Source organism: Pygocentrus nattereri, chromosome 17 (genome assembly GCF_015220715.1).
Source record: "Pygocentrus nattereri isolate fPygNat1 chromosome 17, fPygNat1.pri, whole genome shotgun sequence".
In the NCBI taxonomy this organism is placed as follows: Eukaryota; Metazoa; Chordata; class Actinopteri; order Characiformes; family Serrasalmidae; genus Pygocentrus; species Pygocentrus nattereri.
Genome location: NC_051227.1, coordinates 19,438,402 through 19,455,043, shown reverse-complemented (window position 1 = coordinate 19,455,043; position 16,642 = coordinate 19,438,402). Strand labels below are relative to the sequence as shown.

The following is a 16,642-nucleotide window of genomic DNA, read 5'->3' as shown; positions in this document are numbered from 1 at the left end:
CTGTCTCTGAGCAGAAGTTCACTAAAGAGGCTCCTAAAGCAGATCTGGATGTTTTGATTCAACCGCTGCTTGAGCACTGCAGCTCCGAGAAGATGAACACTTGGCTTGGTAAACTGTCTCTTTCTTTCTCTTTCCTTTTTCTCTTTCTTTCTCTCATTCTGTTTTTTTTTCTCTCTCTCACTGTCCTCTTTTCACTTTTTTGCCTCCTGGTCTCACTTCCTCTCCAGGCAGTACAGTGTGAAATGTAATCATGTGGGTCAGTGCACATGTCGTTCAGTCATAGCAGGACTTATTCATACTGTAAAAGATGTTACGCTGCTGAAGAAGCAGCGCTAGACACTTTTAAATTCAATATGAACACATATATATATTTCAGGTTTGCTGCCCTTTGTTTGCAAGGCCTAAGTAACTGATGAAAATGTGATACATGTCAACATATATTATTGATATACATGCAGCGTTTGTCCAGCCAAGTTTTCTATCATGTGCTGCCCAAGACTGCCCATGGATGTTTCTCACAATGTCAAATTATCAGAGAAGGCCAATACATCTTGCTGCATGAATTAGTTTAACACTAATACGGATGCAGGCCTCATACATATTGAGATGGAAGCTAAGACTTCACAATTGTAATTCAGTAATGCTGTCATATGGTACAGTAAAGACCTCCTTGGTTGCTGATGATAAAAATACTGGGGAAAGCAAACAAAAAAAGCTTAAACGCAGCTTTTGGACAGATATTGTTTATTATTTATTTGTCAGATTAAGTGAAACTACACACCACTCCAGAAGTTTAGTGACAGTATCCATGTTTTCATGCATTGCTGTGGCTCTTATAGGAGCCTCATAAGCTTTCAGAAGTTTTCATGCTGTACGTAAACAGTTACCATACATTTTTACACTGATATAAACTGGAGTAATCACATATTTATATCTATATAAATTTATATAGATATAATTTATCCATCCATCCATCCATCCATCCATTTTCTAAGCCGCTTCTCCGTCAGGGTCGCGGGGGAGAGCTGGAGCCTATCCCAGCAGTCTTCGGGCGGAAGGCAGGATACACCCTGGACAGGTCGCCAGTCCATCGCAGGGCAGACACACAGACACAGACAGTCACTCACACACTCACACCTAGGGGCAGTTTAGCATGTCCAATTGGCCTGACTGCATGTCTTTGGACTGTGGGAGGAAACCGGAGAACCCGGAGGAAACCCACGCAGACACGGGGAGAACATGCAAACTCCACACAGAGAGGACCCTGGTCAGATATAATTTATATTTATATAAATTATAAATATATAAATATGATATATTTATATTATATATAAAATATCAGATATTTTTCCACTCCTCCGAAGGTCAGTCTGAGAAGTTGGTTGCATTTTTCTGCTTCTCATGGTCCAAGTAATCCTAGCCATATTAAATGTTGTTGAGGTCTGGACTTTGGGGTGATCAGTCCAAGACCAGCAGCTTTTTATTTGATTTGACTTCTTTTTTGTCTATATTTCCTTTTTTTCAGTAACAGCTTCTTGACAGCTGCATCTCTTTGGGAAACTCCTGTTTTTTTTTCGCTTTCTTTCCTTTCATTTTCCCTTCCTTATGCAGATAGGTAATGTCCTCATAAGTGTATCCTAAATCATGAATCATTTGTGGAAAATGGCTGTTTAGATTGAAAATAAATAAATGAAGGGTGATGTCTGACTTTTATATATATATATATATATATATATATATATATATATATATATATATATATGTATAGCATGTATGACTTAAGTGCCAGTTTAGGATATAGTGCTATATGCAGAGTTACAGTCTGCCTGGGATTCAGTCGCAGTTCTGCAAACTGCTGTACCTGCTGGGTGTCCAGGGGAGCTCCACTGGCCTTATTTCCAGGGATAGAAATACAGCCTAGAAAACCTTTTTTGAGACTTGTGAAGCACTTCCCCATCTTTTGTTTTTTTACTTCCACTAACACAACGTCATTGGACAGCTCAGCACACTTGTGTGATGAGGAGGGAGAAGGAAGTCCATGCTACCCACTCAGAGAGAGCAAGGCCTGTTATGCTTTCTTGGACTCCCTGCCATAGATGACTGTGGCATCACTGGGAATTGAGCTCACAGATTCCAAAAACTTAAACAGTGAAGAACTAATTAAGGTGTAAAAGGTCTAACATAATGTAAAGATTTCACCAGAACCATATATTAAGGCCAATAACCTTTTAGGAACCTTTACTTTTAAGAGTTTTGGGTGAGAACATTATCTTTGCTATGTGAAATGACATACTGGTTAGAGATACTCAGAGTGATTAATGCTATACTCCATTCCTGTTTCTTTAAGACAAGCAGACAAGGCGAGGTCATTTTTTAATGCCTTTCTCCTTGTAGGTGTGGTGTATGGCTACAAGGGACTGCTCCTGCTGTTGGGAATCTTCCTGGCCTACGAGACCAAGTCCATCTCCACTGAGAAGATTAATGACCACCGTGCTGTAGGAATGGCCATCTACAATGTGGCTGTAAGTGTGGCTGCTGCTATTTGCAGCTCTGCTAATGATTTCCTGTCTGTAGCCTCTAACTATAGCCTATATGGTGCTGTGTTGTCTGCAGATGTTCCGATCTGCACGTTCTCACGTTGTCAGCTCTAAAATAGCTGCAATTAAGCTTTATCAACCCAAGCTGACCACCAATTTGTACTTTGTTACTGTAATATCAAAGCCTTATTACTCCATGTGATTTGAAATGCATGAACAATTCATAATGAATGGATCAACAGAAATGGTCCACTTAGAACAAAATCTTGTTACCTTACCCTACATTACTGCTAATAATATTTTTCTACCTAATAAAAAGCTTCCATTTCAGAGAAAGAGGTTTTGCTTTGATTTTTAAAATATTGTGACCATTTGTGACACTGGAACGCCCTTTGGAATCTGAATCATAATATGAATTTTTGTGGCTCTTTTCTTGGAGACACATTATTTTTAAGAGACTTTTTTTTTTGAACAAAGCCTTGATTACCAATGCTGCTTGCTGCGGTCTCATGCTTGAATGCTTGCCAACAGTTTGATTCCGGTAATAACTGCAAGTGCTTTGAAGGATGATTTGCATAATTGCTACCATTTCCCCAAACCCCGCTCTAAAATGGGCTTAATGAGAAAACAAGAAAACACTTGACTGGAACGTGACTGTGGCTACTGCTTATACTGCCACCTGCAGCTGTTTTATGTTACATCCTATAATGCTCTGCTCCACCTATGCATTAACTCGTAGAGTCAACATGCTCCTCACTCCCCAGTCTGTATGTTCATAAGCTGCAAAAACACACCATGTTCATTGATTTTGTTATCTCACAAAAGATTTAAATTACATTTACACACAGGCATTAGCAGAAGTCTAAACAATTTAAAAACATTTCTCTTGCCAGTAAGGGTGTTTATATTTCTGAAAACACCATATAATATTAAAAACACCAAAAATAATTCCAAAAAAGTCAGTAAAATAGGAAAAATGAAAGATGTATCCTGATTCTCTGCATCATTTAATAATGTTACGGACAGTAGTTGGTGAAATCCTTGGTGAAATTCCTTTCTAGCGTGCATTAGGAAACATTCATAAATTCCTGGAGCATTTGCTTACAGTTTCCCACAAAAAGTGACGACTGAGCCTTTCATGAATGTTCCTTTTATACCCAGTCATGATAATATCACCTGTTATCAGGTCACCTGGTTACCTGTGGAAGGCTCCAAAACAGATGTTTTTGATGATTCCACAGATTTTCCAACTTATATCTAACCTGTCACACTGGAGTGTGTTGCAGGAATCAAATTTGTAATTAGTGTATTTTTACAAAAATAATAAAGTTGATGAGGTAAAATATTAAGTAGTGTTTGGATTTTACCTATTGTCCCAACTTTTTTGAAATTGGGTTTGTAGAATAAATTCAAATAAACATTAATACAGTAAAAAGTAAAACAAAATTCTTGTTCTCAGAAGTGTAATTGATACCTTCTGAGCTGGTTAGAAGAACACAAGTTTGTTCTCTGATTTCCCCTCCACATTGTTTTCCTATGATGACTTTCTGAACTTTGGGCCCAATAAAGACTTTTGCTGAAACTCTTCTTAAGCAATTAGTTTTGTACAATGAACAATGTCAGTGCACTTGTGGCATAACAGTACACACCTAAATGCACTTTCAGTGATGGTGAGGGCAACAAATAGATGGTCTCTTTGATGGGCATTGCCCTGGTCTCTTGTGTGTGTCTGCAGGGTCATTTTAGAGGTAAGCAGTAAACAGCAGCTATTTTGCTTTAATGCTCTCCAGACAAGAGTCCTCCACTTTGTCACATCAAATCTCTGTCTGTGCCTCTACCCTCTGGAAGTGTTTCTACAAAGTGACCTCCCTCTCACTTCCATTCTCTCTCTCTCTCTCTCTCTCTCTCTCTCTCTCTCTCTCTCTCTCTCTCTCTCTCTCTCTCTCTCTCTCTCTCTCCCCCTCTAGGTGCTGTGTATGATCACTGCTCCAGTGACTATGATTCTGTCTTCTCAGCAGGATGCCTCTTTTGCTTTTGCTTCACTGGCCATCGTTTTCTCTGTCTATATCACCCTGGTGGTGCTCTTTGTGCCCAAGGTAGCCAATAAAATTTTTTTACTGATTTATTTTGGTATATTGTAGCAGCCTTGTCTTTCAGCTAAATGTTTTCCTCACCTGCTTTGTGTCTCTTTGTTGATGGTTAGGTTTAGTCCTTTTTGTTGTTCTAGAAATTAATTTTATATAAACTGCATTGGCCTTTTGTTGAGTAGATGCGGCGTTTGATCACACGTGGGGAATGGCAGTCGGAGCAGCAGGACACACTGAAGACAGGATCATCTACCAACAACAATGATGAAGAGAAATCACGACAGCTTGAGCGCGAGAACAGAGAACTCCAGAAGATTATTCAGGAGGCATGGCTTGCTTTTTTTTTATCTGGGACTTTTTATGAGATTTTTTAATATAATAGTTTGTTTATGTTTAGGTCATTATATTACCACGCTGTGGTTTTCTCTGTACTGCAGAATTTTTCCATGTTTCTCCAGTACTAGTTGTATCACAGTGTCCATAGAATAGTTGCAGGTCATTTTAAATGTACTTCATTAAAATGAAGGTGCCGGAAAATGGTTCTTTAGAGTGATGCAACAAGTGCTGTGATGTGTGTGTGTGTGTGTATGTGTGTGTATACACCCACACACACACACACACACACACACACACACACATATATATATATATATATATATATATATATATACATATATATATTATCTCCTTTGTGTGGTGTTCATGTTTTTATGTTTTTGTTACCCTGCGCATTATTGTTTTTTTTGTGTATGTGTGTATGTATTTCATATATATATATATATATATATATATATAGATCATCTAATAATTGAAACCTATAGAATAACAGCTTTATATTATAATAATTGTATGCATGTGTCAGCAAAATTTTATATATAATAGTGTTCCAAACTTTTGAACGCTAGTGTATATTCTTTTTACTTTATTTTATTGTATTCATGTTCTTCTTCTTTTGATTTTATTTAATGACTGTTATATATTTTGTAACGCTGTCTTACTTTTAGTGTACAGTAAAATGGAGTGAATATGCTTTTATATTGTAAATCAAACCATATATCATTTTTTTTCTTACAGAAAGAGGAAAGAGTGACAGAGCTGAGGAACCAGTTGGCAGAGCGCCAAGCTCTTCGTTCACGGAGACACACGTCCAGCCAAAATCAAAACCAGAACCACAGCGCCCCTCCACCACCCTCGTCTCAGGCCGAGCCACCCGGCTACTCACCAGGCACTGAGCAGCACTCACTGCCCCCCTCCTTCTCCAACTCCTCCAACCTGTACCAGGGAGAAGGCAAGCTGAGCCGGAATCACTGCCACAACAGTCGTCTGCCTCTGCTCTATAAATGAGCTGAGCAGGACTGGCACTAAACACTCTGTGTGATGAGGAGGTACGGTTAACTTTGTGTAGTGCAAAAATTACTGCTTTCTGACTTAAGGCATGTCAACTCTCTGACTCCACTCTTTATTAACCTCTGTTCTCACCATCGTGTCTCTGTCTCAAGTCATGGCATATTATATGTCATCACTGTATCAATATAATGCTGTGTGTCATCTGATATTATTGAGTCTATCCCTAGTTTTACAGTATTTGCTGTGCTGTTGTAACACCTACACAGGGAGCACTAATATTAAATTAGCCTTTAGCAAAGCACTAAAGTCAATTAGAAAATAGCGACAAATGTCTTGCATCAGGGCAAGTGTATATTCAAACAGCCACCTGGAATTTGGAGCAAAAATATGCTATCTGAAATACAGGTCCATGTACCATTCTTTGGACCACTGATTCTCCTTTGGATGGCAAAGAGAATGTGCATTTTACTATTTCATTACTATCTACTATTTTAATTACTGCTTTCCAAAGACACACAAATGATATTGACCTCTGCGTCGTCCATGACGATTGTGCAAGGTTTGAGGAAGTGAGATGGATGAGATAGATAAGGAAGCCGAATACAAAATGTCACTCTCGTCTCCATCCCAATAATACTCTTTCTTGGGGAATCCCTCATAAAAGCGTGATACCTTTAGTAGGGCAGTCCCTGACCATTTTAGAGAAGTTGACATTTTAAGCAATATAATATGAGAGAGAGCCTGTTGTGAGCATTGTGTTGCTTTTACATAATATTTTTGCTAAGTAAACTTGAAAACAAAGAGGCCCCAGTACATCATGATATCCGAGATAGCACCAATAATAGAGCTTGGCAGATGGTGTAGTCAAAACTAACGGTTGCATAATTAACCATATACAGTGGAGTCTTATGCAAACTAAAGGCAGCTCCCGAGGATCCCTCGTGATTCTTTGCAAATATGGTTTGTGACACCATTCCGTTGGTTTCTGACACTTGATCTAAATAAGTCTTCCTCCAAGTGTCATGATCCCCATATGTTCCATATAGAGTCTCATTCTTGGGATGGAAGGGAGGACTGGAATGAGCAAGCTTTGTTTTTTTCTTCTAGTGTGTCCATTCCTGCCAGTGCTCCTGGGGCTTGCTTCTTATTTATTTAACCATCATCAAATATCTCAATATTTAGTTTGGATTGTAATGGCAAAATAAAATTTTCTTTCTTTCTTTCTTTCTTTCTTTCCTTCTTTCCTTCTTTCTTTCTTTCTTTCTTTCTTTCTTTCTTTCAGCACTGTAATGTATAAAATTAACTGTATTTAATGTATTTTTTATTTTACTTAACTCTTCTATGTTTGGGAAAGCCATGTTTTTACTCTGGTATATTTTCTTTAATGCATGCAGTTAAAGTGTCCAAATTTTACTTCTTTAGTTTAGCACTGGAGCTACGAGGCCAACGTTACTATCAGACACTAAAAGTCGACCAGAAGGATTTTATGCAGACTTGTCGATGAACACAACTTTGGGAGGAGTTTTGGGGAAGCATTTCCAGAAAAGATCTGGGTGTCTATTGCTTTCTAGTGATCGACAGCAATCTTAGCCTCGTAGCTCAAGTGCAAACCGCATTTAGCTACATGGTAAAGTTTTTTATTCATCTTTATAGTTGACAATAAGTCATACTGTCCTAATCCATACTGACAAATCTACATGACCTTATTGAAAACCTGGATGCGGTTTGTAGTTGAGAGAGGTTTTGGGAATGCATTTAGGGAAAATTTGGGTGACTATTAAAATCTATTGTTTGTTAGCAAAGTTAGCCTCCAGCACAACCCTAAAGAAGCAAAATTTCAGCAAAAAACATACTCTGGCTAATCGACTAAATCTGGGGAAAGTGGAAAATGATGTACATTTCAATTGGAACCATTTCTTTCATGAGAAACCTTGAATCTCTTAAGGGATATTTAGTGTACATTAATATTCAAGGTTAACATGAGTTTGCAGGTGATGGTATGTAAAATAAATCCTTATAGACTATATAGACACGTTTATTAAAATGATCTGAAATTAGTCACTTTAGTCAGCTTGCATCTTTAAGAATATTAGTAGTTTAAAAGAAATAATCAATTCCACTACTGGCTTAGATATGCTGTGTATTTATTTATTTATTTATTTCATTTGTATTTGTCTGTGGCCACTGTATAACACTTGGGATCACTAAAGGCCATGTCAATACTACAGAATCTTGTTTCATCAGTATGAAAGAATTTTCACTTAACAGGTAAAAAAAACCTATAAAGCACAATATACTGCTGGTAAATTGTTTCACATCCTTTTGTGAGATTTTTAAGTCATAAAAAGGCTGTCATAGTCTGTTTCCAGATTTAGCACAACAAATTTGAAGCCTTACCCAAACTCTTAACTGTGCACCTTCTTTTGGGTAGATACAATACGTCTGTTTCATTGAAAGAAATCAATAACGTATATTTCAGATCATCAGTTTGGTATTGGATTTTCTATTCCAAGACAATCATTATGAATGCTGATTGTTTTAGTAAATGTGCTTTTTTATATGATCAGACAAGAAGACCTAATGAACGTGTGTTTTCACAAGATCACAGTAATTCAAGTTCTGAGTCTGTGTGTTGCTACATTTCACCATTTGTTGTTTGCAAGCGCGTTCAAAAAAAAAAGCAACAGTTAAGTTTCATTTGCTCTCAGATGTCAGTTCAGTTGCTTAGAGTACATATTTAAACAGGGCACTACAAACCATATGTTCCTACAGCATGTAAGCATTATATCCAGTATATTAGCTCAGGGTATGTAATTATAATATCACTTTATAATAAACAAACTTTTATTTATCAGCTGTGTGCACTGTACTACAATTGAGATATTCTGACAGTCATTCCATCTTTAATCAATAATCAAGTTCCTATGTAAGTTTTGGAAATGTGTCATTTTTAATTAATATATGTCCTGTAAATATAATACAAAAAAACTCTTTATGCAAACTCTATGGATGTCATGGTTCAATAAAGCTCATTATTTTGCACTAACCTTAAAAGATGTGTAGAGGACTTAAAAAAAGTGATACAGTATTGTGTCAGAGTTGTCAGAGACCACCCTTCACTTAATATCTAGTCAAAACAGCCATCAAGTACATTATTTTTATTGTTCAACATCAGGAAAAAAGCAGAAAACTAAATTACACGAAACAACTTAATGTAATATACAGTTTTTCAGTGGTTAATGTATCCACACTTTGTCTTGATCACAGCTTCTCTTCTTCAGAAGCTCCAAAGTTCAGTCTTAGAAGTTGGTTGCATCTTCTGCCTCTCAACATCCAAGTAACGTGTTAAATAATCTTAAGGCCTGGACTCTGGGGTGGTCAATCCATTGTTCTGAGGCCACCAGCAGCTTCTTTCTTTGTCTTTCCTAGCCTTAGTGTTGTCATCTGACAGTAGGAGGGTGAACAGAAGCACGTGCATTTTTTTTTCAGATCTGAAGCAAAATCTCTCATAGATAAAAGCTTCAAGAACTGTTTTTTCTGATGGGGGAAGTTTTGGTGGTCTACCAGGTCCTGCACGGCTGTTGGCAGTCCCACTTTCTCTGTTTCTTTTCATTTTTTCAATGAAAGCCAGCTCCCTCAAACTCTAGTTTTGGGAAAGTCCACTAGTTTTACTTTCTCTTTTCCTTTCCTTATACAAGTGGAGACTCTCGTGTCATATGCAAAAGCTTGAACACCCCAGGTCAGATGACTTTTTGTTGATGTGAAAACAAGTTTCTCTGTATACAAGGAACTCAATTACGTTTGGCCAATTTTAATGCACAGATTCTATATATTGGCTGAACTTATTAAATAAAAGAATACATGATATATGCTGTAACTTTTGCCACATTTTATGTTTTATTTTTTCCCAATGTGTTAAATTTAGCACATAAACAGCAATAGTGTATTAAATGTACAGAAGTGTGAAGATGGGTTTATTTATTTTTTTATAAACACCACAAAAGCTTGTGAATATGACTGTATGTCTCCTTAGAAGTATCTAACTTAATGACCATTTTGGCTGGAAATGTAAAAAATAAGGAGAGTGTTTTTCACTTTTGAACAGTAATGTGTGCTCTATTAGCTGACTGATGAGTTTCGTTTTCTCAAATGTTTATTATTAATTTATTTTATTGATACTTTACATCATTTTCCCAAAACGTCAATAAGAGTATATTTTATAGCAGGAAATTGATTATAAAAAATTTCATTTAGCCATATTAGTATCTCAGAATCTTCTGTGACAGTTGAATTTTGTTATCATACAACTTTTGTAAATGCAGAATTTTGTGATGTGTTTCTAGTATACAGTACATTTCATATAGAACATTTCTCAGTTTCTCCTGTAGGGGGCTTTATCGGCCCAGTTTAACTAGTCTGCATTGCACAACAGCAAACAATCATCATGTAGAGAGTGTAGAGTGAGGTAAGGGTGATTAAAATATTCTTATTCAAAAGGTTGTATTTCCTCCGGTAAACTGAGGTCATCCTCTTTGTTTTAGCGCCGCTGACTCGCTCCGGGGCTTCCAAGCAAATTAGCAGCATTAAGCTTTAAAACCAAAACAATGACTTCATTCTTCTACAGTCTTAGGAAGTGGCCGGCAGCAAGCAAGAGCAGTAGATGTTAGATGTTCTGATGTGATTCGAGGAGAGGGAAGGAAAAGAGACAAAGCAGGATGTGGGCTCTGGCTCGGCTCACACAACAAACACTAGTTAAAAAATCTGGCACAGTTTATCTTTCACCAGTAGTTTTATTGATTGAACAGATTGTCAGTTTACATCACATTGATAACAATGAGAAGATTCTGGTAAAAAAAAAAAAAAACACTTGGGATTTATATTAAAGAGCATATAATGCTCAAGACAGCATCTTACAAAATACATATGTTGTAAGAGCACAGTATTATTCAGTTGCACTCACATACATTAAATAAATACAATACAAATAAATAAGCAAATTAAAAATCATTAAATACACTTATGCCTTAAATATGTCTTCTAGCTTGAACTGATTTATAACATATTAAAAAAGTGCATTCATCATAACATTTGAGTTCTGCGTAGGTAGTGAGCTATGCAATATTTCTCAGTATTCGTGTACAAGCTTAACACACTGGCCCTAGGAGTTCAGAGGAGTAGTGCTCAGCTATTTCTCAGCTAAACAGCCTAAATAGTAGGCTAGGTATTACATTGTAATACAGCCCGTAGGCTAAAGAGCCATGCAGCAATTCTGACACAATGTATCATATATAACAATATATACCAAAAACACCTACATCCCTCATGTGATTTAATTCTAACCACACAGGGGAAATATAATTTCTATGTTTTAACATAAAACATTTTGTCTTTGTCATAAAAGTGACCTACTCAGCAACCAGTCTTGTGCAGCACTCACAATTCAAACACCCCAAAAAATGTTTTGGAGTTATGATTTTCGATGTGAGCATGATGGTTGGCCTCCGTCGACAGCCTGTCGCCCTTATAAAGCCGAAAGACCGCGCCAAGGTAGATGATGTCGTATGCATGCCTCTCATCCTCTTCTTCCTCTTCCAAGCTGGGTGGGCAGACCGATTTGACTCCCATGAGCAGATACCTTGGGTGATCTTTGGAAGGAGCTGCAGGAGATGACCACCGTATGCTGTAACTCAGCGCTGTGTTGCTCTCTGTCTCTTGGCATGGCACGTCGAATGATGCCTGGCTGTAAACGAAGTAAAGGCCATCGGATGGAATGACGATCTCATTGTTCTCCAGCTTGAGGCCCCCAGCAGAAAAGGACTGATCCACACCGTTCACCCACTGCATACGCTGGGTCCTGTCACGTTGACCTGAAACTAGAGGAAGGGGCGTTTTGAGTAGGCTGTATGAGTAGGCGATGCCCTTCTCTGTTTCTCTGTTTGTCATGTCATCGCACGTTTCGGTCGTGAACGTTCCCACACCGTTATAAAAAGATGATATGAAAGCCCCTACAACAGGTGACTTTTTTGGGAACTGTTCGGTTTGTGGTCAAAGCTTTCCTTAAAGGCTATTTATAAAAAATGAACAGGTTGAACCCTAGACATAAATGGATTGAGAGCTGAAAACCCCCTAAAAGCTTTAACTGAGGAGTTTTCTTATTAGAGGTCAGGGCTAAAAAGACATGATTTGACCACTGATGGTAACCTTTATTGTGTGTTGTCACGACCATATAAAAACGCTTTTGTTTTTTGTTTTGTTTTTTTGTATTATTTGAAAACACCAGACCCTTTTACATTTTTAAAATGTTGACAAAAGTACATTTTGTATTAAAGTACATTTAAATTAGATTTCCTCTTCTTCTATAAATGTACTATTTTGAGGTAGGAGAGAAGGGCAACAGTGACAACATATCACAATTTGTCAGAAAAACTACAGGAGATACAGGAGAAGGAACATATTTTGGCCATTTCTAATCCAGTTTTTATGAAATTTTAACAAAATAGTGTTTTAAACTATGCAAAACATGAGTAGTAGAAAAGTAGATGTACAAGGTTTTTGTGAGACAGCAATGATATATGAATGTGAAGGTTCACTTCAATTTTCAATTCAAACGCTATTACAGATATACAAAGTGATGTCACTTTGGTCATTCTCCTATCACATGGCCCTTTGCTACTCTGACCACATCCAAGTCCTGTGAGATTGTATCCATCTGGCATTGCATCATCAACACAATCGGAAGCTGCTATGACTAATCTGGCTAATGACTAATAATAAGATCTGATAAGACGGCTTTTCCTTAAGGATGTGGGGACCCTGTTTTAACAGTAGAGAACAAAGGGAGAAACCAAATGCAGGTCATATGTATTGTAACTTACCACCAAGATGAATGGCAGCCTTTGTGTTGTTTCCTATCTTTGTTAGTATCTGGCGGTGATGTTCTGCAAAGAAGAAACAATGGGAGTTTAGAATTGAAACACCTGAGACTCAAGCACTGAAACAGCAGTTGAACCAGACATGACTCCTTATTCTAAAGCATTGTCTTCAGGTTGAGGTTGGAAGACCTCAGAAATGTTCTTCTTGTAAATAATATAAATGCCATTTTACTCAGATGAAAACAATGAACAAAGCCCTACATGTATGAATGTGTTCTGATGAATCATTCCCTGTTGCTTACCTGTGGTTGGGGTGCTTTGATGTGTTGTGGTAGGGTCTCTTTGACTGTGTCTCTGTGGAGAATCATCAAAAAGATGTTAGCCATTGTCACCACTTATCTCACTCTCATATCTATGAACTGTACAAATGAAACTGTTTCCTGTAATGTCGTTTCCCACTTACCGTGAAGTGCCATGCAAACAAGAAGGACGCTGCACTGCAGAGGCTGATCAAGAAAACAACACCGACTACGTTCCATATCCAGTTTCTAGAAGGCTTCCCGCTCTCTACAGTTGCTCGGTAGACGTCCCCCATGCCTGTCTCAATATCTACCGCTGTCATTTTGTAGTTCTCCATTCTGTGCTTGTTGTTGTAATCGCTCGTATGCTGTTATTTTTGACCCTGACTCAAGTCTTCAAATGATCACTGTGCTTGTTCAAGGTACAAGTTTGAAGATAAGTGTAGCAAATGTGTTTATGGACTGGAGATGCTCTAGTATATATGAAAAGGGAAAGGGAAAGTCCAGTGATGTCAGGGGAGCAGAGGTTGGATTGAAAAGGGAAAGAACACTTTTGCACACAGACACACCGACGCTCTCTCATACACCTCCCCCACCCCCGCACATTAACACTTACACACTCACAGGCATAGACCTGTAAACGCACAGCTGATTAGTGACGGAATGTCTGAAATTGGATTAGCGTTTACAAATACAAAACCAACCCATTAAAGTTTCAAAAATACAACCTCATTATCGGCTCTGAGTGAAAACTAATTTGACTTGTTTCACTCGTCGAGTTACTCTTTTATATGTATCAAAAACGAAGGCTATGTGGAATTTCCAAGCAATGCACTTTCCCTCACTATAATAGAAAGTGTTTTTAAAAATGAAAGCCATATTTAAATACATGAAAAGTGTAAGTGCTGGTCAGAAGGCCTTCGCTGAAATGATTAAATAATATTTTACATTATTGGTACATACTTAATTTGATGGAAACATTGTTAAAGTTTCACTTTCCAGTCCATACTGGAAATACACAGATAAACACATACAAACACAAATACAATACTGTGCCAAAGTTTTAAGCACCTGAGAATATTTGAATTAGAAAGCTGTTCGTCTGGTCAGTAAGTTTGTAGTGTTTATAATGTCAGAGAAACCACACATATTACAATAAATAGCATTAAGGAATAAGTAGTGATTTTATTTGTGTTAGTGTGTTTAACCATTTCCTCTCGCAGTGGCAGTGCTGTTATTTGTAGCTACAGTCATTCAACACCTGATTTGGCCTAGAAATGATTTGTTTTGTGGTGATTTTAACAAATTCGTGCTGGAGGCATCCAGGAGAAATCTGGAACCAAAGCAAACTTTGTTCAAACTAGCTCACAAGTTATCAACTACTGTTTTAAAAATATGAAACTGTTGTTGCTTTTTGCTTTATTTATTTTTATTTATTCTAAACATATATGGTGTATTTCCCAGCACAATACACTTATAGACAATGTAAATGGTTTTAAACTACATGCTTTACCTTTGCACAGTACTATACATACTTATCACTGCTGTCGGATCACAACCTTGTGTCTCCAAAATAGTAACTTTACAGGAGAAGGAAAAACGTACTTTACTTCCAATGTAAGTCAATGGAACCAGACTTTTTTCACATCATTTTGGGCTGTCATCATAAAATTTACACACATTGTAAATAACAACAGGCCCTTTCAAATTATGTATAAAACTGAAAAACAACAAAAATGGAGACACAAGGTTTTGTTCTGACAGCAATGATATGTACAGTCTCACTGGCCAGACATGATCTCATTATAAGAATGCCAGGGGACAACCATGAGACATTTTGGGCTAAATAGAGGTGGGATTATAGACTTATTAGGTTGTGAATAAACAGAGTATGAAACTTCTAAACCAATCCAGTATTTCTGAAGGCGAAGCTCAAAGTAGGGCTGACGCCAATATCATCTGATGGGCAATAAACCTGCCATTAGCCCATGTTGTCCCCCTAAGCAACTCCAAGCATGTAGATGAGTTTGAGTGTGCTAAGAACACATTACATTCAGTAAAAATAAACATTATCTCTCACGAGTGAAAACCGTTCCATTAGCCAGTGACAGCATTTCGCTAGCTCCCTCATTTTACTTGTGTTATTGATGGTAAACAGATTAGAAGAATTTGTATATACAAGTTATAATTGGACCAACCAAAAATACAACAAAAATCAGTTGATGCCATGAATAGTCTTAATTGAAGACTGAGATGAGATAGATCTCCATAATATATTCAGCTATCTACCCAGCAATGTAGGGATGAAAAAGCTTGAAAAGATCTTTAAATTAACATTAGAATTTTCTAGACTGGTCTCCTGGTCTCCTGTGGTTCTTTATGTTGTATCTAGCTGTTCCTACAAGGAAAATTTGGCTTTGTGCTGCCTAACCATCATCCAGACCACCTGAAGCAGTGGGTGGGGTGTTAAAGGTTCTTGCACAAGAGCTCAACCAGGAATACCCACACAGTCCTGTGATGTGAACCCCCACCATGGCTCACTTCGCCTACCACTAGACTACCAGCCACCCCAATATGGATGGATGCCTCTGAAGGACAATAAAAAGTGGGTAAAGTATTCAGCTTTGAGCTTTTCTGTTGGTGAAGACTTTTGAGAATACTTTGAATGACGAAGAAAACAACCAAAAGGATCCTTGACCAAATTGAGCCTCACCTCTCACTCAAGGCCCAGATAACCAAACTGAAGCTCTTATTTGGAACATATGAGATGTAATATTTTGATGGAAGACAATTGTGCCTGGAACAGTTGAAGGTAAAAGAGAAAGAGGACAACCAGCAAAAAGTTGGATGACAAGCAGGGAAATTATGAGCAAATCTGAAGACCCACACAGAAGACAAGATTCTGGAGAAACACTATTCATAGTTGCTAGGCGTTAGAACTGACTCAAAGCAGCTTTAAAGGAATCGGGATCCCAGCTGAATGTGCATAATTTAACAGCAGACAACATCAAAGCAATTACAATAAACACAACACATTTCTTAAAAGCGTCATAAGGATCTATAATTGGGGAGCAATGACAGACAAACAGGACAGATGTGCTTTTTATACATTTCTGGACATGCTTTGAGTACATTACATATCAAGACCATTACATCACCTCTGTATGATTCATAAACCAGCTCCACATGCTCTTTATTTTAATTCAAATTGGCTGCCATCATTCAGAGGTCAATTGACCTGTCATTAGTTTTATTCTCAATTTTCCAATAGGAAAACAGAATTGTATTTGCTGTAATAAAGCCTTTTAATGCTAGACTTGTGTCTGTATAGAGAAGACTGTCCTTTTTTTCCATTAGTTCTGCGTTCACCAATCAGGCTGACCAGTAGATGTTGTCAGCCGTTTATGACAAGAGTCGATTTGCCATTTCATGTGTCCTGGTGAAGGAGGCCTGAGTACGTAATAATAATAATAATAATAATAATAATAATAATAATAACA

General features: G+C 37.6%; 2 protein-coding genes across 4 annotated transcripts in view; one reads left to right on the top strand and one right to left on the bottom strand.

Annotated features, from left to right (window-relative positions):
- The window catches only part of gabbr1a (gamma-aminobutyric acid (GABA) B receptor, 1a), a 66,977-nt gene extending 57,039 nt beyond the window's left edge, over window positions 1–9,938 (top strand). For 2 of the 3 annotated variants that reach the window (XM_017707180.2, XM_037546465.1), the window contains 5 exons: window positions 15–108; window positions 2,395–2,522; window positions 4,505–4,633; window positions 4,807–4,950; window positions 5,699–9,938. In XM_017707180.2, coding sequence (XP_017562669.1) covers window positions 15–108; window positions 2,395–2,522; window positions 4,505–4,633; window positions 4,807–4,950; window positions 5,699–5,968 — 765 coding nt within the window. In that variant the 3' untranslated portion in view covers window positions 5,969–9,938. The remainder of the gene's footprint in view (window positions 1–14; window positions 109–2,394; window positions 2,523–4,504; window positions 4,634–4,806; window positions 4,951–5,698) is intronic. The other variant, XM_017707181.2, reaches the window with a different exon arrangement.
- An 810-nt stretch (window positions 9,939–10,748) lies between these two features.
- tnfb (tumor necrosis factor b (TNF superfamily, member 2)) lies at window positions 10,749–13,604 on the bottom strand. Its single transcript, XM_017707179.2, has 4 exons — window positions 13,307–13,604; window positions 13,146–13,197; window positions 12,847–12,909; window positions 10,749–11,844 (listed from the first exon to the last, which is right to left on the bottom strand). The coding sequence occupies exons 1-4, from the start codon at window positions 13,478–13,480 to the stop codon at window positions 11,405–11,407; spliced, it is 729 nt and encodes a 242-aa protein (XP_017562668.1). The 5' UTR covers window positions 13,481–13,604; the 3' UTR covers window positions 10,749–11,404.
- Window positions 13,605–16,642: the final 3,038 nt, after the last annotated feature.